The 23,266-nt window shown below is 41.3% G+C and overlaps 1 protein-coding gene across 11 annotated transcripts in view; it reads right to left on the bottom strand.

The window, feature by feature from the left end:
* prdm16 (PR/SET domain 16) overlaps positions 1–23,266 on the bottom strand; it is a 771,474-nt gene that overhangs the window by 533,931 nt on the left and 214,277 nt on the right. For all 11 annotated transcript variants that reach the window (XM_033047847.1, XM_033047849.1, XM_033047848.1 and 8 more), the window contains exon 2: positions 21,491–21,840. In XM_033047847.1, coding sequence (XP_032903738.1) covers positions 21,491–21,840 — 350 coding nt within the window. The remainder of the gene's footprint in view (positions 1–21,490; positions 21,841–23,266) is intronic.

Here is a 23,266-nt window from a genome sequence, read left to right as displayed (position 1 = left end):
GATGAGTAAAATTGAAAAGCTGGTATGTGCCTGGTGGTTATACAAATACATCCTGGAAATATCAGTTTTGCAACTCACTCCAGAGTGAAGTTCATTTTAATTTGCACAGTGTTGAAATAAGGAATGTTACGTGATTTAAGTTTCAAATAATAATGTATTTTACACATTGAAAACAGAATATAACAACATGGGAATAGGCCATTTGGCCCACAATGTCTGAGTTGAACATGATGCCAAGATAAACTGATCTGCTCTACCTGGCCCGTGGTTGGCGGTGCGACTCACCCGTTGCAGCCTGTCTGTCTTTTTTTTATTTTTTGTCTAGTTAAATGTAGTGTTTGGTGTTTTTTAATACTAGTTTTAAATGTGTATATGTGGGGTGCGGGGGGGGGGGGCAGGGGGAAACCGTTTAAAATCTCTTCCCTGTCTGGGAGACCCGACCTTTTCCCTGTCGGGTCTCCGTTGTCGTTGGGGCCTAGCACCGTGGAGCGGCCTCCAACCTGAACGACCCGGGGGCTCGGGAGACTGCGGAGCTGCGGACTACTCACCATCGTGGGGCTGGCCGGCCTCGGAGTGTGGGGAGCGGTGGTGACTCGCTGCTGCGACTCGACTCCTGGGGCTCGGAGGCTCCAGCAACGCAGCCGCAGGTCCGGTGGACTGGGACATCGGGAGCTCACGGGTCCGGGGGGAGAGAGAGAGACCGCTTCCCGGAGCTCCCGCAACGCGACTTCTCCAGCCCCTGTCGCGGGGTTGGAACGACCCGGAGCGGGGTCATACATCGCCCGGCACGGCTTCATGGCCATGGGACATTCCAGCGCCCGCCGGGGGCTCCAACTTCGAGACTTCTAGACTGGGAGCGGGGCTGTAAATCGCCCGGCACGGCCTAAAATGGCCGTGGGACTTATCATCGCCCGCCTGGGGCTTGGACATCGGGAGAGACAGGGAGAACAGGGGAGAGAAAATACTTTGCCTTCCATCACAGTGGGTTCACTGTGATGGATGTTTGTGTGAACTAAATTGTGTGTATGTCTAAGAATTGTCTTGTTTGTATGGCTGTGGAAACAGAATTTCGTTTGAGCCTCACTGAGGCTCAAATGACAATAAATTGTATTGTATTGTATTGTATTGCCATTGACCGGGTACCCACCCTGATGGCCCGGCTCACCCTCGGACGGAGACACGGTGAGTGCAGTTCCTTGACGGTGGAGTGGGGGCCTGGGGCTTGGCTGGACCGGGCACCACTCTCAGAGGCCAAGGGCATGGACTAGACACGGCCTACAGCGGTGGTGGTTAGGGGGAGAGGGAGAGGGGTCTTCTCTCCCTGCTGTTGTCGGGTAGAGGGATGCTCTCATATAAATCTGGCCTGATGTCCCACGCCATGCCACTTTAACCTGTAAGTTCAGGCACATCACAGCCATAGGCACCATCTCCGAATTAAACCATTACATGGTCATTATCATATTGCAGTTACACAAAAATGCTGGAGAAACTCAGTGGGTGCAGCAGCATCTATGGAGCGAAGGAAATAGGCAACGTTTCGGGCCAAAACCCTTCTTCAGACCACAGGGTTTCGGCCCAAAACGTTGCTTATTTCCTTCGCTCCATAGATGCTGCTGCACCCGCTGAGTTTCTCCAGCATTTTTATGTACCTCGATTTTCCTGCATTTGCAGTTCCTTCTTAAACAAACATCATATTGCAGTTTGTGGGCCCATGGTGCCAATATATGTGTGTCATCTCATTGCAACAATGACTACATTTCAAATGTACTTCATAGTCATAAAGCACATTTGGAAGTGCTGAGGTTGGTAAAAGCACTCTATAACTGCAAGTCTTTCCTTTTCTTTCACTTGGCATCTTTCACATAATTGGGGGCCCGGTGGCAAGATATTGGAAATGACAAAAGACATAATTTAACCGTACAGAGTGGCAGTTGCTTTTACTTCTGCTGATTTCTTTCCCTTCCCGTGTGGTTCTTCTGAGCTGTTATTGCTTAATTAGCAGGATAAACCGAAGCATGATAAATGCCATTATTTACTCATTGAAAGACCACAATCATTGTTGTTTTGACCCTTGGGGCAAAAAAGGCAAAGCCCTTGATGATTTATAAGGGGCCTATGAGTGGTGCTTTCTGTATTAGCAGGCAAGGGAATAATGTGCTGCAAGACGCAACATAAATTCAAAGACATCACAATAAATAAAGCATGTCATTTTTTTTCTTAATCTGAATCCCACACTGGAAATCTCTGAAAGATCCAGTACTCACTGCAGAGAATTATGGCCTTACTGCTCTGCAGTCTAGTGGTTGTTATTTTTCCTGTCAGATTTACTAGTGAAATGGTACCAGGCTGAAGCACAGCCCTTGTTTCCATCAGCATATTAATTTAATGTCTGTAATGATCAGTATTATTCATTGATTTCATTAGCCTAGAATTTGACAGTACCAAATTGGACAGAATGTGTTCACTCCTGATTCTTCAAATTGCCAATGTGTTAACTTAATTGATAGCTACACTAGGAATAAACTCCGGAAAGAAGCAATTCAGTGAATTTATTATCATAAAATTATTGGTATCTTCCAGAATTATGCTTTCGCAAAGGATTTGGTGACTCCTGCCTGAATTGTTCTGTATCAGTGCAGGACGTCAGTCACTGCACATGATCCAAAGAGGAGTGCCAATGTAGCAGTCAGAGGCCTAACTAATACAAAGCCAAGAACCCCTAAACCATTTAATACCATTTCGGGCCTCAACACGAAACATCACCCATTCCTTCTCTCCAGAGATGCTGCCTGCCCCACTGAGTTACTCCAGCATTCTGTGTAATGCCATTTGGTCTAATTCATCAAGTCTTAGTAAAAAGCCTTCTCAATATACATTGGTGAGACATAAGAAACGAACATCAAGGAGACCTGAAGCAACAAATGATCTGCTGGAGGAACTCAGTTGGTCAGGCAGCATCTGTAGGGGGGGTAATGGCGGTCAACATTTCGGATCGGGACCAGATGAAGGGTCTCAATATGAAACCGCAAACTGTCCATTTGCCTCCACAGATGCTGCCTGACCAGCTGAGTTCATCCAGCAGCTTGTTTGTTCCTTGTTCCAGTATCTACAGTCTCTTGTGTCTCCATCAACGAGGTTTAACCTATCTCGTCTTATTGATGGCTGACTCAGTCAGTGCCAGTGACTCCCAACTTTATCAGTACAAATAACACTGCCTCACCCAAATTACCTTCGGGAGACCTAAGCATGCATTGCTTGGAAAGCCTAATGCGTTAGGACAATTGAGACTGCTGATAGCTGAGCCTATTTATTTCCAGTTAGCAAAATGGGAATCATGAACAATGTTTCCGCAACATAATCCAGAAGAAATGAGGCGAGTTTGTGCAACATCTGTATTTCTCGCAACGTTCTGACGATGTCAGGACTTTCATATGAAGAAAGACTGGATAGACTCGGCTTGTACTCACTAGAATTTAGAAGATTGAGGGGGGATCTTATAGAAACTTACAAATCCTTAAGGGGTTGGACAGGCTAGATGCAGGAAGATTGTTCCCGATGTTGGGGAAGTCCAGAATAAGGGATCACAGTTTAAGGATAAGGGGAAAATCTTTTAGGACCGAGATGAGAAAAACATTTTTCACACAGAGAGTGGTGAATCTCTGGAACTCTCTGCCGCAGAAGGTAGTTGAGGCCAGTTCATTGGCTATATTTAAGTTAGATGTGGCTAAAGGGATCAGGGGGTATGGAGAGAAGGCAGGTACAGGATACTGAGTTGGATGATCAGCCATGATCATATTGAATGGCGGTGCAGGCTCAAAGGGCCGAATGACCTACTCCTGCACCTATTTTCTATGTTTCTATGAAAGTCAAGAATCTGAAACATAGAAGCTTCCTTCTTCCCTGCAATTTGGAATTACGCATTGTACGCTGAAACCCTGTATCCTAATTCTGTGAAATATGAAAGTTATCTTAAAAGGCAGTTCTCCACCACAGTGTCTCCCTCCATGGAAACCCAACTTACCTCCAGCTTCAATCCCTGATCTGTAAATGTCTGCCTGTTGTTCCAGAGGTGGGCAAGATATTATTTTATGGTTATGCTAATATTAAATTAGCACAGGTCAAGAATCAGATTTCCTGAATCAGTAGCCTGCAAAGATGTGCCCGAGCCTGCAGCTGCACAGAACTGGTGCCTCTGTCTACTGCTGGGATGAAGGAAAGAGGTAACAATGCAGAGGAGGAAGCCGATCCTTAGTTTCCAAACTTTCTCATGTATCCTGGCCATAGCGTGTAACATTCACCACTTCCTCGGCTGAGAGGGGCAGTCAAAAGCGCCATTGTGTAGGGGAGAATGGTTGCTGATTGCAGTTCACCGTGACAATGGTTGGAAATAGCCAACCTGGTGGCTTTCTCTGAGACAACCCTATGCATAACTAATCACCACCTAAAACCCCAGAGTGATGCTTCTAATGCAAAGGTTGTGGTTGAGGGCACAAACACCCAACTACTTCTTGCACAGGAAACTTCCTCCTGACTACACTGCACTTTACTCCTAAAGCTAATCTCCTGCAGTTCTTGCTTTTACACTTTAATGTTGAGAGAGGGTGTGCGCTCACTTATTCCTTGAAACCGTTCAGAGATTAGATTGAATGCAGCATGTTAAATGAAAACAGGTGGAAAGATTCAATACCAGTGTATTCCAGAGCAGGAGCGGTGGAGACAAATAGTAATTCACACATAAATGTTAATTTTTCTGGATGTTAAATAGTTATTTTAACGTGACAAATTATATTTATTAACCTGTTTTGTCGCTGATCTTCCTTAAGTACAACTCTAATTCTGTTCCTACAGCTTTGTGGCCCTCTGCTCTGTTACACTGACATGGTCCTGAAGATATAGGATTTTCCCTGCTGGAAATTTTATTCTTGTAGTGGCCGATTTTTTGCATTCTTTCTATGATCATAATTTTTTCTTATCTTCTTTGAACTCTTCTTCAGAATTTCTTCTACAGCTTCCAACCTGCTTCCAGCAAAGGGGAATGGCAAGGTGAGACAAATGGGCATGTACTCACATAGTGAGATCATGTGGCAGTAAGAAGTAATATTAGGCACTTAGATTGAATGATGGAAACTCATGCATGGAAGACCTGGATAATTAATGGAGTCTATAATGCTACAAACAACTAAAGCACTCTTCATCCTATCCAACATTTCGGCACAACACTGCAGGCTGGAAGTTTGTCAAAGAATGTCTCTGGGTACATCAAGACTTGCGAGTAGACTTCAGTCAATGCAATAATCTACCAAACACTTTAACACATTCCGTTTATCTGGAAAGAAACTGAGTTCCACACCAACCCCAACACTATTCAACCTTCCCCTTCACCGCATGGACCATTGGACACAAAATGGAACAGTTTAAAATAATGCTATTCAATAAAAATGATGAAATATCATCTGGAAACGAGATAAAGTATATTCAAAACAACAAGGGTATTTTAAAACTAAACACAAAATCTTATTATTTGTAGGTCACCCTTAATGACAACATAGCAAGTGTAAATCCAGAGATATAACTTGCTAATGGAAGGCAAAATAAAGGTAATATCCAACAATGCCAATCATATTGGGTTGCCTGGTCAGTGAGTGAAGTATATGTTTTGATGTGTCATTTGTACACTTTTAAATTGTCTCATAAAAGGCCAAAGTATTATTCCTGCATATCTTAGATTTGAGTTTACTCTGTGATACAGGCATACTTGGTTCTAATGTCTGTTTGTTCTTAAATGTTATGATCCGCCCTGTTCTTGATTCATATGACATTGCTCAATGTTGAAATGCTCTATTAAATGGCTACTCCAGCCTCAGGAATATGAAAGTTCTCTTAAAAGGCAGTTCTCCACCACAAATGGTTAATACGCAGACAACAAAAATAGCTGCCACACAGACCTATACAATCCGACAAAAGATTTAACCTCAGGTAAAATTTTCAGGAATAATTCAGCAATTATTATTTGAAAATTCTATTAATAATCAACTAGGCCAGCAGGCAATTATATCACCTGTATTATTAATGCCTCCTGTGCACATTTGGGAATCATTTTCCTACTCAAGCATCACTCCTCTTCCACATAAATAAATATGTTTCATTAAGCAACAACAAAATGGAGATGGAAAAGAGAGTGCATGTGCAGCATACTAGGAGAGTGCCTGACTGAATACATTCAATGTGCAAAATCTGTTAGTTTTAAGTCATATATCTTCAAATGAATGTTCTGTGCAATTCCAAGTGCCTATACAAAAGCCTCTTAAATGCCACAATGATATCAGCTTCCACCACCACCCCTGGCAATCAGTTCCAGCCCCCACCACACTTTCTGTAGAAAACCTGCCCTGCACGTCTTCATTAAACTTTCTGCCTCTCACCTTATAGATATGTCCTCCAGTGTTGGATATTTCTACACTGGGAAAAAGGTATTGCCTCTCCACCCTATCTGTGCCTCTCATAACTTTATATACTTCTAGGAAGTCTTCCCTCAATCTCTGACGTTCCAGCAAAAATATGATCATATATGATCACAAATGGCCTACTCCTGCACCTATTGTCTATTGTCTATAATACAAGTCTATCCAACCCCTCCCTGTAGCTTAAACTCTCTAAACCAGGCAGAATATTGGTAAACCTTCTCTGCTTCAACCTCAAATGCTTCTATATTGTTCCTGTAATGGGGTGACCAAAACTATGTGCAATACTCCAAATGCAGCCTAACCATAGTCCTATAGAGCTGCATCATGATTTCCTGACTCTGATATTCAATGCCCTTAACAATGAAGGCAAGCATACCGTACGTACACCTTCTTGCACCAACACCATGAGGTGAAACATTTGATTGTACACACCAAAATAAATATTTCACAAAATGATATTAGAAGAACAAATAAATCAAGGTCAGCTGTTAGATGACATTGATGGGATTTCAATATATCACAACATTTCCAGACACTCCAAATCACACTGCAAATTACCATTTCAAACAGTGACGAGGCATAAAATACATCTTGAGGAGTAGACAGGTGCTATCAAACTCATAGGCTCTTCTAGATTCTGCCTAATATATCTTCTCTCTTCTAGATGAACGTCAATGTCAGACTGACCATTTGTGCTGCAATTACCATTTTATTGCTAAAGAAGAGCCCTGGTACAGAATGATTCCTATACATGGAACCACGGGGCAGCATGTGGTGAAGTGGTAGAGCTGCTGCCTTATAGCTCTGGAGACCCGGGTTCGATCCTGACTACGGGTGCTGCCTGCACAGAGTTTATACCTTCCCCCCGTGACCTGCGTGGGTTTACTCCTCCCACACTCCAAAGGCGTTCAATGAATTAAATAAATCGGGAAGGTTGTTATCAAGAATCAAATACAATTCAAGAGTCAAGAATGTTTAATGGTCAAAAACAGAACAAAGGAGGGCAATAAAAGAACTTGCCATGCCGCTGTACGGAACATTCACTGGCTGTGGCTGAAGAGGAAAGATGCTGTCTGTGCTGCCACGTGACCAGCTAGAGGTTAACCGGGTCTGATCACCCTGCGGTGGGCCTGCCTCGACTGAGGGTGTCTTGTGATAAAAGGCCCAAACACCCAGTGACGTTGAGGTACACAACTGAAGATGTGTCTGATTGTTAGCAAATTCAATTGTAGTGAAATCATAGGGATTGTAACACCCAGTCCTATTAATCAATCTTACTTGCTGCGTTTAACCAATACTAACCGTAAATGCAACAATGCACAGATAATATATAATGACCAAAAATACAATAAAACATTTTTATGATAACCATAAAACTGCAAAAATGGTGTCCATAGTGCAACCAAAGGCACAGTCCCTGGAAGATCATAGTTGCTGTGGTTAGTGTTGTGTAGTGCTGGTTGCTGGGAAGAAGCTGTTCTTGAACCAGGTGGCCAGGTGTCCTGGCTCTTGCACCTTCTCTCCAATGATAGTAGCAAAATGAGAGTGTGGCTTGGATAGTGGGGAAGTTCGTATCTGTGATGGATCAGGCAGAGCTGCCCCTTCTGCATTTAGGTTGCCAAACTAGGCCATGACATACTCAATCAATATGCTTGACCAGATGGCTGCTGGACCAGATGGCATCCCAGGGAGAGTATTGCGGGACTGTGCAGACCAGTTAGCGGAGGTTTTTAGCAAAATCTTTAACCTCTCTCTGTTAACGTGCACTGTCCCTAAATGCTTTAAGACTGCTACCATCGTGCCTGTACCCAAAAAAACATTCATTAAGAGCTTGAATGACTATAGACCTGTTGCTCTCACTTCGACCGTGATGAAATGTTTTGAACGGCTGGTCCTGGCCCACATTAAGTCCTCACTCCCATCCACCCTGGATCAGCATCAATTTGCGTATAGAGCTAATAGGTCAACGGAAGATGCCATCAACACAGCTCTACATTCTGCACTGACACATCTGGAGCGTCCTGGCTCATATGTGAGGATGTTATTTGTAGATTTTAGTTCTGCATTTAATACTATCATCCCCAGCAGAATGGTGGACAAACTGTCTGATCTGGGTGTTAATGCAAACACATGCGGATGGATTAAGGACTTTCTAACAGATCGCCCACAGACTGTCAGGATGGGGTCCAATTACTCCCCAGTCCTGACGCTCAGCACAGGAGCGCCACAAGGTTGTGTGCTGAGTCCCATTTTGTACACAATATACACTTATGACTGTATACCAACACACAGTACAAACAGGATCATTAAGTTTGCGGACGACACGACTGTGGTGGGACTGATAAACAACAACGACGAGTCTGCCTACAGGGATGAAGTCCAAAAACTGACTGTCTGGTGTACCAAAAACAACCTGGTACTCAATCCATCAAAGACAAAAGAGCTGGTCGTTGACTTCAGGAGGAAGAGGAGAGAGGAACCTGCTCCCTTATACATCAAAGGAGACATGGTGGAGAGAGTCACTGGCTTTAAGTTCCTGGGAATAAACATCTCCCAGGACCTCAAATGGCAAATGAACACTGTCACTCTCGTGAAGAAGTCACATCAGCGGCTGTATTTCCTGAGGTCTCTGCGGAGAGCAAACGCCTCACAGCCGCTGCTGTTGTCCTTCTACCGATGCGCCGTGGAGAGTATCCTCTCCTATGGAATCCTGGTGTGGTTTGCCAGCTGTACTGTGGCTGAGAGGAGGGCGTTGCAGGGAATTATAAAAACTGCGCAGAACATTACAAACGCCCAACTGCCCTCCTTGGATGACATATAAAGGGCCCGATGCTTGCGCCGGGCCACAAATATCAAGCAGGACACATCCCACCCTGCCAACCACCTTTTTACTCTGCTACCCTCTGGGAGGCGATTCAGGACTCTGAATAAAGAATAGTTTCTACCCATGTGCGATAAAAGAGCTAAATTCCAACAGAGAATGCTGGGGAAGCAAAATGTAATTCCAAGAAATGTCTCCAAATTCTTTTAAATTCTTTTAAATTCTTTTAAAATACCTATTTATTTTTTTACTATTAAGTGTACATATGTGATAATGGTTGTCGTGTTTGTATTGTTTTTAACCGGAGGAGATGTAATGGAATTTCGTTGCACAGTATTGTGCAATGACAATAAACGTATTCATTCATTCATTCATCATCATCATCATTAACAGAGTATTTGTCGACATACCCGTTCTCCTCAATCCTCTATGGAAGTAGAGACATGATGAGCTTTCTTTCTGATTGCGTTGAGTCCTGGGCCCAAGACAAATCTTCAGAGATATGCACGCTCAGGAACTTGAAGCTGTTTAGTCTCTCTCACAACCCCATTGATGAAGACTGGTTCATCAATCCCTGGCTTTCCCCTTCTGAAGTCAACAATCAGATCCCTGGTCTTGCTAACTTTGAGAACAAGATTATTGGCACCATTCCGTCAGATTTTCAATGCCCTTCCCCTGTTCTCTCTCATCGCCAGCCATTATGCATCCAACAATGGTGATAATGTCAGTAAATTTAAAGATGGTGTTGGAACAAAGTCCAGCTGCTGGATTCTTGTTGAAAAAACTCTGGTTCACTTCAAGGAAGAAAATCTGTATCCTAACCAAGTCGTCCTGTGTGAGTTTAGACTCATAATGATATGGTTAACTCTTAACTGCCCTCTAAATTGTCTGAGTATGCCATTCATTTGTGAAAGGTTACTACCACTTAGAATGTGATTCTACAAAATTATTCTTCTCTACAAGGGTGTTAAATACCATTTTTTTAAATCAGTGACTGGTTATTATAAATGACAAATAATTGAATATTATTGATGTTTAAGGAAAATTAATGTATATTAACTGTGTGAGTTTACATTGACTGGTCTGTTAAGCAGCTGCAAGTGAGAATTCCATTGTTCCCTTGTCGGTATATATGACAATTAAAACACTCTTGACATCCTTGTACCAATACTGAATATTAAAAAATGGACTTTGTAGAATTGGTTGTATTCTGTACAAAGGAACCTCCGTCATCTGTCTTGGGACTCCAGCATCAGCCTGCAGTCTCATCCTGAGTTGACTGCTAGTCTAGGGTGGCATGGTGGCGCAGCGGTAGAGTTGCTGCCTTACAGCGCCAGAGACCCAGGTTTGATCCTGACCACAGGTGCTGTCTGTACAGAGTTTGTACATTCTCTCTGTGACCTGCGTGGGTTTTCTCCAAGATCTTCGGTTTCCTCCCACACTCCAAAGGTGTACAGGTTTGCAGGTTAATTGGCTTGGTATAAATGTAAATTGTCCCTAGTGTGTGTAGGATAGTGCTAGTGTGCGGGGATCACTGGTCGGCACAGCCTCGGTGGGTCGAAGGGCCTGTTTCTCCGCTGTATCTCTAAACTGAGAAACAGTGCCATGCATCTGATGTTCTTTGCCATCAAGTCAAATGTGTGACGTGAATGACATCGTCATATTATTCCCTACGCAGTGCATACCAGGGAGAGAAAGGAGGAATAAGTACATTTATCCGAGGTTCCTCGGTGCTTTCGGCTTTCCTCTGTAAAGTTTAGTGTGAGCTTAATGAACTTTAAGACATCATATCATCAATTTTCTTGCTCTTCTCACCTCGGCGAGCTCTTACCCCAAGCTGCTTCATAGTTCTTGATTCCCAGAGACAGCAATTCAATAAACTGATAGCCCCAGTCAAGGCTCATCTACTGATAACTTACTGGTAACTGACAGGCAAGCATTATTAATCTTTCAATCAATATGGGTGGTATAAAAGAGGAAATAGCTAAACACAGATCAACAGTTCAGAATCAGTGAACTCCAGCTTATCCAATGATTGAGATGTACAATCACAAGGTTTAATGTCTCACTGTTTACTTGGCTTATTCTATATTCATTGTTCAAAGCGACGAGGGAAAGTATCAAACCACAGTATTGTCTGCAGCTCTGGTCACCTCATTACAGGAAGAATGTGGAGACTTTGGAGAGGGTGCAGAGAAGGTTTACCAGAATGATGTAGAAAAGAACTGCAGATGCTGGTTTAACTGAAGATAGACATAAAATGCTGGAGTAACTCAACGGATCAGGCAGCATCTCCGGAGAGAAGGAATGGATGACATTTCGGGTCGTGGGCGAAACATCACCCACACTGAAGAAGGGTCTTGACCCGAAACGTCACCCATTCCTTCTCTCTAGTGATGCTGCCTGTCCCATTGAGTTACTCCAGCATTTTGTGTCGATCTTTACAAGAATGATGTTTGCATAAGAGGGTATTAGCTCCAGGGAGATGTTGGACAGAATTGGATTGTTTTCTCAATGAAAGTTGTGGGGAGACCTGGTAGAAGTATATAAAATGACGAGAGGCACAGCTAGGGTAGATTGTCAGAACATTTTTTTCCCAGATGGAAATAATCAAATACTAGAAGGTATAGCTTTAAGATGAGAGGGACAAAGTTTAAAGGAGATGTGTGGACAAGCTTCTTTACACAGAAGGTGGTGAATGCCTAAAACGAGCTGCCGGGAGTGATGGTTGAGGCTGTGGCATTTAAGAAACCTTTGGATTGGCATGCAGGGATGGGGGGATATGGATTCTGTGCAGGCAGACAAGAGTTGGGCTAGGCATCATGTTCGGCACAGACAGTGTGAGCCGAAGGGCCTGTTCATGCCCTGCATGCCCTTCTATGATCTATGTTCAGACAAGCTCAGGGCACCTCCATGCCTGGAATGGATCAGATGAATGAACCACACAGAAAAGGTTTATTGCCCAAAGGAATTCCAGTGATTAGGGTCTGAAGATACAAATAGGATGGATTCAATTTGATTAATTATCAGTTAATTGGATTGCTCCAAAGTTTTCATGGACTCGATAAAGAAAAAGCTAAGCAGAATTTTTACTTTTGCTTGAAATTACCCATACACTCAAGAAAGTGGACAACATGATGCCACTTTCCATTCCTATCATCATCTAATTTAATGATTCTCGTATACATTTATATATAGGTGAGGGCATCTTGATTGTCCAGTTAGTGGAAAATATCTGAGGAAACAGAGTCATCCAACACCGAAACATGCCTGCTGGCCCTACTCATCATTGCCGAACAAGATGGCCGCCTGTCTTAGCTATTTCCATTTGGCGGCAATTAGCCCACTAAGGATCTAAACCTTTCTCATCCATGTACCCATCTAAGTGCCTTTTAAATGTTGTTATTGTACCTGCCTCAACTACTGTGATTCCTCTGGCAGCTCATGCCATATCCTTACACCATCTGAGTGAAAAAGTTATCCTATAAAGAACTTTGAAGAATTGGGTAGGCAAGTCAAGGCTGATATGTTTGTCTGTGTTTCTGAAGGTGGATTTCTAGTAAGTAGCTGAAACAAATTACCAGTACAGAAACGTGTCATTCTCTTAAATAAAGAATTGGAGAAACTGAGATTAAATTGCAACTCATTATTCAACCAGAAGGTCTGAAAGAAAAGAATCAACGGATAGGAGATATGTGCTTCCCTTAAAACACTTTATAAAATATTTATGTGAGACTACATTTGTTTTTCTAAAGTCGACATTAGCTTCATCACAGTTGGCAGCTGGAAACATCAGACTAAGGCCTCAAACTGGAAATTTCATGCAACTCTTCAAAGATCTACCAGTTCACAAATCTACCAATGTTTTACAATCCAGTTGTCCAACATCTTTTACCTCCATGTTCACCCTCACTTCTCTCTCTTTAGATCCCAAAGAATGAAACATGAAAGTGTCCGTATTGAACCCAAAAAAATGCCATAAATATTTATCAGGTCAGGCAGGATCTACAGAGAGAAACGCACATTTATCATTCAGGATCTACAGAGAGGAACGCACATTTATCATTCAGGACAATTGCTTTTCATGAGAACTGGAAAAATTCCTCGCTTTTATCACATCTGCTGACGTGCTGAGATATTTTCTGTTTTTACTTCAGATTTGTAGTGTCGATACTTTTTTGCTTTTGAATTACTCTTTCTACATCCATCAGTTTAGTGAACTGATATATCACAGGCACTTCTTCATCCAGTGGTTCTTGAAGAAAGATACGTTTCTTGTGTACAACAGTGAAGAAAGTATGAAGCATTTTTGTGACTTCTTCCATAGTCCAACGGCCTAAAAAAACACTGTCTTGGTCCAAACAGCATTGAATGATCCTAAGCCAAGCCCATGTCAGGGGTAAACCTAGTCTTTTTAAATTTCGTTTAGTTTAGTTTAGGTTAGTTTAAAGATACATCGCGGAAACAGGCACTTCAGCCCACCGAGTCCACACCGACCAATGATTCCCACATATTAACACTATCCTACCCACACTAGGAACAATTTACATTTATACCAAGCCAATTAACCTACAAACCTGTACACCTTTGGAGTGTGGGAGGAAACCGTAGATCTCGGAGAAAACCCATGCGGTCACGGGGAGAATGTACAAACTCTGTACAGACAGCACCCATGGTCGGGATCGAACCCGGGTCTCTGGTGCTGCAAGCGCTGTAAGGCAGCAACTCTACTGCTGCGACACTGTGCCGCCCATATTATTCATTGATTTCTGCAGATGTGGACTGTACATCAGAGGGCTTTAGAAAACAATCAGGAACAAAAATCTTGTCTGGTTTCTTGTCAATTCTCTTTTGTTTTGAGAAACTTAAAAGTTATTGTACTGCCCCGAGAATCATCTGCAACTGTAAACTAAGCACAAACTAGGACTCAACTCTGAGGTCTTCTTGATCTATTTGGTTCTGTTTCATCATTATGGTAGTGTTCGAACAGATTATCGAGCAGTTGTGTTCAAAATAAACCAGTGAGAATCTCTCAGTAGCTCGTTAAATCCACAGATTTAAATTTGTTTTATAATAACAAAAATCTTCACTTGAGCTGGGTGTTTTTGGGAAAGGTATCTGTCTCTTTGTGACCTTGTCTGTCAATGAGACAGCACCTGTATCTATTGTGATAACCTTTGAATCAGGTATCATCCGATAACAGGTTCCCCAAACGTACAGGGAACAGTTCTGAGCTGAATCTTGGTGTTGGCAAGGCTGTGAAGGTCGATTGATTAGTCATGGGAACCAGTGGAATAGTTATTTTGTTTTGAGGTGTGGCTGTTTAATCCTGCCCAACTCATTCAACACAAAGCTATCAAAGGCAAAGGAAAATCAATATTAGGATCCCTTTCAAAAGAGAACCTGGACCTTGTTCCCTCACTCCAAGGTGTCCTTCAGTTTAAATTTGCAGATTATCTTTTATTATGTTATATGTCACAGAGGTGTCCTGAAAGTCTGAAGATAGAGTCAGGCTTTTATCAGCCTGCCTCTCAAAGTGTTGTCAGTAAACAATGGTGTCTGATAGAATGCACAGACCAGAAGAAAGCCTTGCTGAGGCTGTGTATCCAAACACTCATCAAAAGATTCTGTGTTCATTTATTTTTGCTGCTGCATCATTCTCAATGCTTTCACACAAGAAGGCACCAGCTCATGTTTTAATTCCAGTCCATAAACGTTTACAGTTATAGAGGTACATTTGGAGAATGGCCACTGAAAATGTACCCAATAATGCATCCACACCTTTCCTCTTTTCTGTTGCCTCCGATTCTCTTCCATCTTTCAACCTCTGGTTTTCGCTCCAGAGCTTGGCCTCTAAACCTCCACACCTATCAAATTATTTTGTTCTGCAATTGTAATTCCTCTTAAGCTACATTTTGTTCATTTTTTGCTAAACTCTCCTATTGTGTTCTAGTGCCTCCGTTTATTTCTATGTCTGAAATTCCATGGAGTTTTGGATCTGCACTAAAAATACTAACAAAAATAAAAGCGTTTCTGCTGGCTCACAAGAGATCATATGTCTTGAGTGACCATTGTAAGTCAGCAGAATCTGTTGACTGTATTCATTGGCTCATTTCCACATATAGTTGGGAGATGAGAGTGTTACAGAAAATGTGAGCGTGAGTCACATCCTGGCAGGCTACGAATTTGAATTTGTAAATCTGGGAATAAAAAAACAAGCCTCAGTCAAAGAGTCCATGAAGTTGCTGAACTGTTTTTTAAATCCAATTGATTTATTGATGGTCTTCAAGGAAAGAAACCACAGTAATGTTCGTGCACTCTGAAATGGACCAGCAAACCACAGAGTGTGTAGAGCTACACATACTGTAGCAGCAACTTCACTTCAATAGTAGTTTAAGAATGCAGATGACCAGCAACTTCACTGAAACAATTGGGAAGAAAGAAACCTTAAATGCTGTCCCTGATAGTGACGCTCACATCCCAGAAAGAATAAAAACATCCTTTACCAATAAGGTTGGTGCTTATAGACAGATGGCACAATGGGCTAAGTGTTCGGCTGGCGACCGGAAGGTGGCCGGTTCGAATCCCGCTTGGAGTGCATACTGTCGTTGTGTCCTTGGGCAAGACACTTCACCCACCTTTGCCTGTGTGTGAATGTGTGTGAGTGATTGGTGGTGGTCGGAGGGGCCGTAGGCGCAGAATGGCAGCCACACTTCCGTCAGTCTGCCCCAGGGCAGCTGTGGCTACAGAAGTTGCTTACCACCACCGAGTGTGACTGAGGAGTGAATGAATAATGCGATGTAAAGCGCCTTGAGTATTAGAAAGGCACTATATAAATCCCATCCATTATTATTATTATTATTATATGCCCACTTAAGCAATCTAGCAAAGTGTTTAGTTTTATCAAATTGTTACAAATAATAAAAAGCCCTACTAAGGCCCAGGACAGCTGGTGATGGGCAATGACTATCCACAACCCCCCCCCCCCCCTTCCTATTCCATGAATAGAGTCGTAGAGTCATACAGCACGGATACAAGCCCCTTAGCCAAACTCATCCATGCTGACCAAGATGCCCCATCTAAGCAAGTCTCTATGAAATTTTAAATTCAGAATCAGAGATTAGGAAGCAGGAGCAGGTACACTGGCTCATTTTATTTCCTCTCTCCTTAACCCTGCAGCAGGGAGGGAATTTCTTGTAACCTTTGTAGTGTTATAACTCCAGATTGCAGATACATATCAGGAATCAAATCTGCAAGCTTTTTTGTCAGCTCTTTTGAGCACGTTCAAATTGTGGATTTAAACATACAAATTGGTGTTGACTGTATCCATAATTTAGGCGATCAACAAAAAAAAATCAATGTTGTTGTTTGCGTGTGTTCTGGATTCCTTAAGGAGTAGGGAAGAAAGGAAGAAGGGAAGAAGATAGGGCAGAGATGAAGGGTAATGCACCAAGTTCCATTCTACCATCTGTTCCTGAGATTAGTTTAAGACTCGTCAAGAGAGTCAAGAGCATTTAATTGTCATATATATTAGCAATGGAACAATGAGATTCTTACTTGCTGCAGTTTAATACAACCCATTATTAACATGTAGATAAATAATATAATGATTAATAATACAATAAATTAATAATCATAATTCTCGGTAACCGTAATAATGCAAAAAACGAAGCCCGTATTGCAGGTTTGAATACGCTCAGTCATGGAGCTTCCACAGCCTTCTTAGGGAGAGAATTACCAAGGATTACAAACCTTTGGTTCAGGTCGATCCTGAATATCCATCCCTTTCCTTGAATAGATGTCTACATCAGGGAAGTATAATCTCCACACCAACCCTGCTAAACTCTTGTGTTTTTGCATGTTTTTGGTGTTGTATTTACTTTGGTTTTCTTATCACAGTTTATTTCTTATCACGAAAGAAGCCTTGTTTAGGTACAGAATTCCAATTCGCATCTTAAAATACTGAGCTGTCTGATCATTCTTTATCATTACTTAAATGATAGGCAAATGCATTTTTATGTAATTCCTATATCAGAATATATCAGTTTCCTGATGGACTCTGACATATCTAATGGAGCTGTTACAGAACAAAAAAAATACTTATTTTACAATAGAGGCCTGGTCTTGTCTTGTGAGCCACCAGAGGAAGAGGAGGAAGGGGTGAGAAGGAAATATGATTTCTGTCCTTGCCTTGACCCACCAACTCACTCCAGCTGAGGACAGCACTGTTGTGAATTATTGGTAATGATCTGAAGTATGTGGGTGGCCAAAATGTTCTAACATGACAATCACACACTAAAATGCTTTTTCTGAAAGCTTTGTCGTGAAAATCCACATTATTGATGATAGTTGATCATGTGTCAATAGTAGATTCTCAAGATAAAGGGATTTTCAGAGCATTCCATATCTCAATGGTGTTTGAATTAATGAATTTGAGACCCTCTGACTTTCTGAGTGAGAACTTTGTTTGAAAGACCCGTGAAGCTGTCTCAGCAACCAAAATAAATGAACTATTGGAAAAGTGCATGCACCTTCCGAGTTTTTTATGGAGGGCTAACGTACGTTTCTGCAAAACACCAATGTTCAGTGAGACCAAGGCCAGCACGGAGGAATGCCTTTCCTCTTTTGCTCTGGTGAATGGAGAGAAAACAGATATATTGTGGCCCTGGTTATGGGTCATGGGAGGGGTCGAAAATGTAAGGAGAGCCAAGAGGTCGTGGCTGGGATACATGTGATAGGGTTCAGACATCATTCAGGAGGGTAGCAAGGCCCTGACGATCGGAGCCCATGTGAATTTTGATTGACTCCTTAGAGCAGAGGAGTCAGCTTTATGATTGGGCTGGATAGTGGGAAATGGGGTGCAAACACAGCAGTTATAGGAGTACAAGTGGCAGCACTGCAAGTGATATGTTTTTGACTAAAACCAGACTGAAACTGGTTCTCCCAATCTGGAAATCTCCCAATTAGGATCTGGTCCTACAATAATACTTAAGATACCAAAGAAGGCCATCCTCGTCCATGAAGGCTCATGTGTCACATGGGCACAGAGGGTTCCAAAAGAAAATAATGGACTTTGTGACATGATTTTGGTCGCCCATCTGGTCTCACAAGAGTTTCAATTATATAATGCATTTAAACATTGAAGCACACAGTAACCTTTCCAGGCCCATGCCTTATTCTGTTTACCCTTAGTCTAGAATTCCTTTATAATTCAAAAATGCATTATTATATCCTTTTAGACTTAATCGCCTCTGGTCCAATAATAAGAGTAGTAAGTTAAAACGTGTATTTTCAGTTGCATGCAAGAAACACAAATATTTTGTGGTGCCACTATTATCTTTGTCACATAGAATGGGCAAGAAATATTGGCCTCACCAGCACCAGCATCAGCCGACAAAACGAAGAAAACATTTTCAAGTTCAAGTTCAAGTGAGTTTATTGTCATGTGTCCCTGATAGCACAATGAAATTCTTGCTTTGTTTCAGCACACAGAACATAGTAGGCATTTACTACAAAACAGATCAGTGTGTCCATATACCATAATATTTTGGTTTAAAATGTAGTTCCCTTTTCCCATGGAAGTAACTGCAAGTGCAAATTAGATATTTCTTGCCTCAGTGCAAGTGCAAATTAGATATTTCTTTTGGCTTACAAAAAATACTATTTGGCCTTTAAGATATCAGGAAATGTAAGTCAGAATTTCAAATCAGTATACAACCAAATCCATTAACCACACAGCTGACAATGCACTGCAGCTTCACCTGAACCTACAGAGCAAATGACAATCTCATTTAAGCTCTTGAATAATATGTGTGCAATATTATGTTGTTATAAGATCCACTTAATGGTTTTTAAATAGACGATTTCTAATGCAACACATTTATGTCTGTGAAAAATAGACAGAGAATGGATAAGGCCTGCAGCTATTCATCCAATAGATTGAATTGTCTGTCTTGGTAGAATGGGTCTAAATTAATCCTTGGAGCTTCCTGTTCCCGGAGGCTCTGATGGTTCTAGACCGAACGAAAAGGCACTTTTACATTCAAAGTGTGTTGTTGGCAGCAGATGTCGCCAAGACGCTGCCCTGATTGGCACCAAATTCCACTGCAAAAGAGCTGAATCATGCCAGCAGCCCCTTTAATCAGGGTTTCTGCAGCTCGCAAAAGTAAAATTAATTTCAAATAACAGGCATTAAAAAAAATCTATGCATATGATATATTTTTTTAAATATTGAAAATCATGAGTATGTAAGGGCCAGAGTGAAGTGCACAGAGAATTAACAGACAATGGAGACTAATGGATAGCAACATTCATAGAGATGTGATCCACATATTTGTCTTCATATATTACAATGGCAATTGTAGAAGTAACCCTATAGTTGAGCAGTCTTCACGTTCTGTGTGCAGCAACATTTAGTACTCTGTCATGTTCTGCACCTTCTTGATTAATGCAGCATCACACAAGTAATTGGACGGCATGGTTTTCTACCAAATGTGATCAAAGTATGAACAGAACAATATCACACAACCTTCAGCCATGTTATATCACTCTTATTGGATAGTCTGGTAATTGTCATTCTACTAGTTGCTTTGAAAACAATGTTTGTATGGTGCAGCATTGTACTGGCATTCATTCATTATTTATCTTTCTCTCTTTTTGGGTCATTGTTCCGTTAAAATGCTATCATATTAATAAATGATTAGGTCATCAACAGAAATGCGAAAACTCCTTAAAACATAGAATGGTGAAAGTGATACAAACTTCATTAAATGAGAACTGGGTCAGGAACATCTGAAAATTAAAAGATAGCTAATTTGAGAATCCTAGAACCTTGTCCTTCAATTTATTGCAGGGAATATATTTTGAACCTGCTGACAAGACCATGAAGTTGTTTGTGTGAGATAAAACAAAGGACTTTGTTAAGATCCAACAATGGCTTCACCATTCTGGTTCTCCGTGTCTATCCTATATGGGTTGAAAACATACATGGGAGCAATGTATGTGCAGAATGCATGACAAACATTGCATATGAACAGCATATTCAGCAAGTGTCTTGCTTGTAACCTGTAATACTTTCAATATTGCACATTGCTAACTGCTCCACTTTTACATAGTAGCGCATCATTTAACTCATTGGGAACAATGTGCTGGGGATCTCCTGGTTTGCATCAAATAAATTAATCACACATAAAATAAAACACTTTCATTTCCCTTATCAGAATGATTCCTGCGAATGCGAAATTAGATTGAGGATATTGGCTACTCCTTATGGAATAACATCTATTGAAATTCAGAATGTTACTACAACAGCAAAATTAACCTTGTTCAATTATTGTTGCAACAAAGCAGTGGTTTCTCCAATTATTGTGAGGATGAGGTAGATTGGCAACATACTCATTCATGCCCTGACCTGACTACAATGGAAACTTGCTGACAGACATTACTCCAAAACCATCACAACAGTCAAACAGCACATTGAAATGAAACATAGTCATAAGACAAGTTCGATCTGAAATCTCAGAGCTGCACCAATACGAACTGGGGAAACTGTGCCTTTGAAAAATTGTTTATATATTAAAATCGACTTCAAATATCGAAGACAGAATAAAAAGTACCATGTATATTTTTTTTATGATGATTTACTGGAGGATCCTTTTATGTTTATCCAATGAAGACTTTTTTCATCAAGAAAGTGTTTTTTTGATGGATGAATGGGACTGACTGTTCAAAAAATACATTTCCTCATCTCCTTTGTCTGTCCTATTTGTCAGTGGACAAATTTACCAGTGGACTGAGAAATCAAGTAGAATACATTCTCGGACAGGAAAGAAGCACAAGCTCATGCTCAGCTGAATATTCATTGTAAGCTCTTCCATCTTCCACACCACGGGCGGATCCATACATTAAACACTGCAATCTTATTTTATTTTGGGGGAAAATAAGTGAAGCACTCAAAAAGTGTCCTATCAGCCCACTGGTTTTTTTCTGCTGTGCAATTCTGGACAAAACTTAGCCAGTTTGAGTCATGAGAGTCAGGAAAATTGAGGACCATGCCTCTTGAGCTCCACACATATAGAAGTGGGCCAGTGGGAAAATGGCTAAAATGCTGCCTGTGGTAAACTCCAGAGTAAAACTCATAAATCTGAATAACATGCTAAGGCCACATAAACAGGATCAATAATAAATTTAAAATTGCATGACTCACCTCCCATCCAAAATTTGGATCTTTCAATGTCCCCCTCTGAACTCCGGCGAAAGGACCAAATTTCTCTCCCACTTCAAGTTTCTTCTTGGCCCATATCCCTAATCCAGCGCCAGGAATTGAAGACTCCCTTAGCTCAAAGTCAGGTGGGATTGGAATGTCTTCTGGAATGTAGACAGGGGCTTCATATGGGGACCCTTCTTTTGGGGTGAATTCGTTGCTGGTGGGAAGTGGAGATGGCGGACCCACAGGAATCGGGGACATTATACTGTCTTCTGTTTCTTCTCCTCCACTCTCTCCAGCCGGTGGCTCTGGATCTGTCTCATACATATTATCAACCACTTCACTGTCACCTAAATATAGGGACAAGAAACAAAGAATAAAATGAGGGAACGCTACATTACAAATATCTTTTACACGTTTCACAACAAAACTATGATCTATTAGTCCCATTGTATATATTTTTCCTCCTACCTTTGCAACCTCCAAAACCCTCAAACTTCAGGATTTCTACATTTCTCATTCTGCTTTTTATTTTATTCTTCTTTTCCTTTTTTTGCTGGTAACAATGCCTTTGCTTCCAGGGCCTAAGAATTGACACTCTCTCAAACTTTTTAATCATTTCTCTTTTCTTTCTCAGAAACTCTCTTTGACGAAGATTTTATAAATAATAATAATACTAATAATACTAATAATACTACTAATAATAATACTAATAATAATACTAATAATAATACTACTACTACTACTAATAATACTACTACTACTACTACTACTACTAATACTAATAATAATAAATAAATAATAAACCACATAAATATTTCTTTTGTGAAGGTATAGATATCTGGTCAAGTAAAATGTAGCTCTCAATCTAAATGCAAATTGTGATCTTCCACTAACTAGGCAGCAATTATCTGTGGTTGCAATCACTGTTTGATCAGTCTGATTCTGTAAAGTGCCATGTGTGCTGACTACAATAAATTCACTCAACATGCCTTTGAAACAAGATCCCCTTGCACAGCCCAGTTTTGTCCATGACGAGGGCTGGTTTGCCCATTGTTTTAATGCCCCTTTCTTACCCTAACTACCATCATGAGGACTGGCATTATTTTATCCCAATTATACCATTTGTATTTTTATCATTTTATGACCTTCATTTTTATTTGCTAAATGTTTCCATCTTGCAGGAATGTCCCTGCAATGCTCACTGCCTTCCTACCTCCTATTCTTTGATGCAACTCTTTCTGGAGACCTCTCCGTCTTCAACACGTCACCATGCCCATACTTCCATCAGATTTCTTTCCATATTCTTAATAATAATCTTTCTGGAACTTTATTCCACATCCACTGAGTCTGACATTTCTTTGTCCCCACACACTGTGGCAGCCTCTGTGATTGATATATTTGGATCTTGATCACTACCACCCTGAATTATTCCATGTTCCCCACCTTAACCCCCAACAGCTCTCTTTCATCCCTTATTTATTTTTCCTGCAAATCTTGCAAAACAGCCCTTCTTGCTCTCCCAATAAACGCCCAAGCCAGCTCTCCCCTGCCCCATCTACAGTTTTTTTTACTGACAAATATCTTTCTGGATGAATCCATTGATGATGCTCCTCAAACATCAACTTTACCTGAATCATAGCCTGATGTAATTCCAATATTCCATTGACATTATCTTTAGAACAACTGAGTTTTAGAATCAGTTCAACTCTCTGTGCATTGGAGTATACCACAGACAACTTTCCTTTTTATGGGGTATCAGCCAAAATACTCCAT

Source organism: Amblyraja radiata, chromosome 31, assembly GCF_010909765.2.
Source record: "Amblyraja radiata isolate CabotCenter1 chromosome 31, sAmbRad1.1.pri, whole genome shotgun sequence".
Classification (NCBI taxonomy): Eukaryota; Metazoa; Chordata; class Chondrichthyes; order Rajiformes; family Rajidae; genus Amblyraja; species Amblyraja radiata.
The sequence above is the reverse complement of the archived record's forward strand: the minus strand, read 5'-3'. Positions and strand labels throughout refer to the sequence as shown.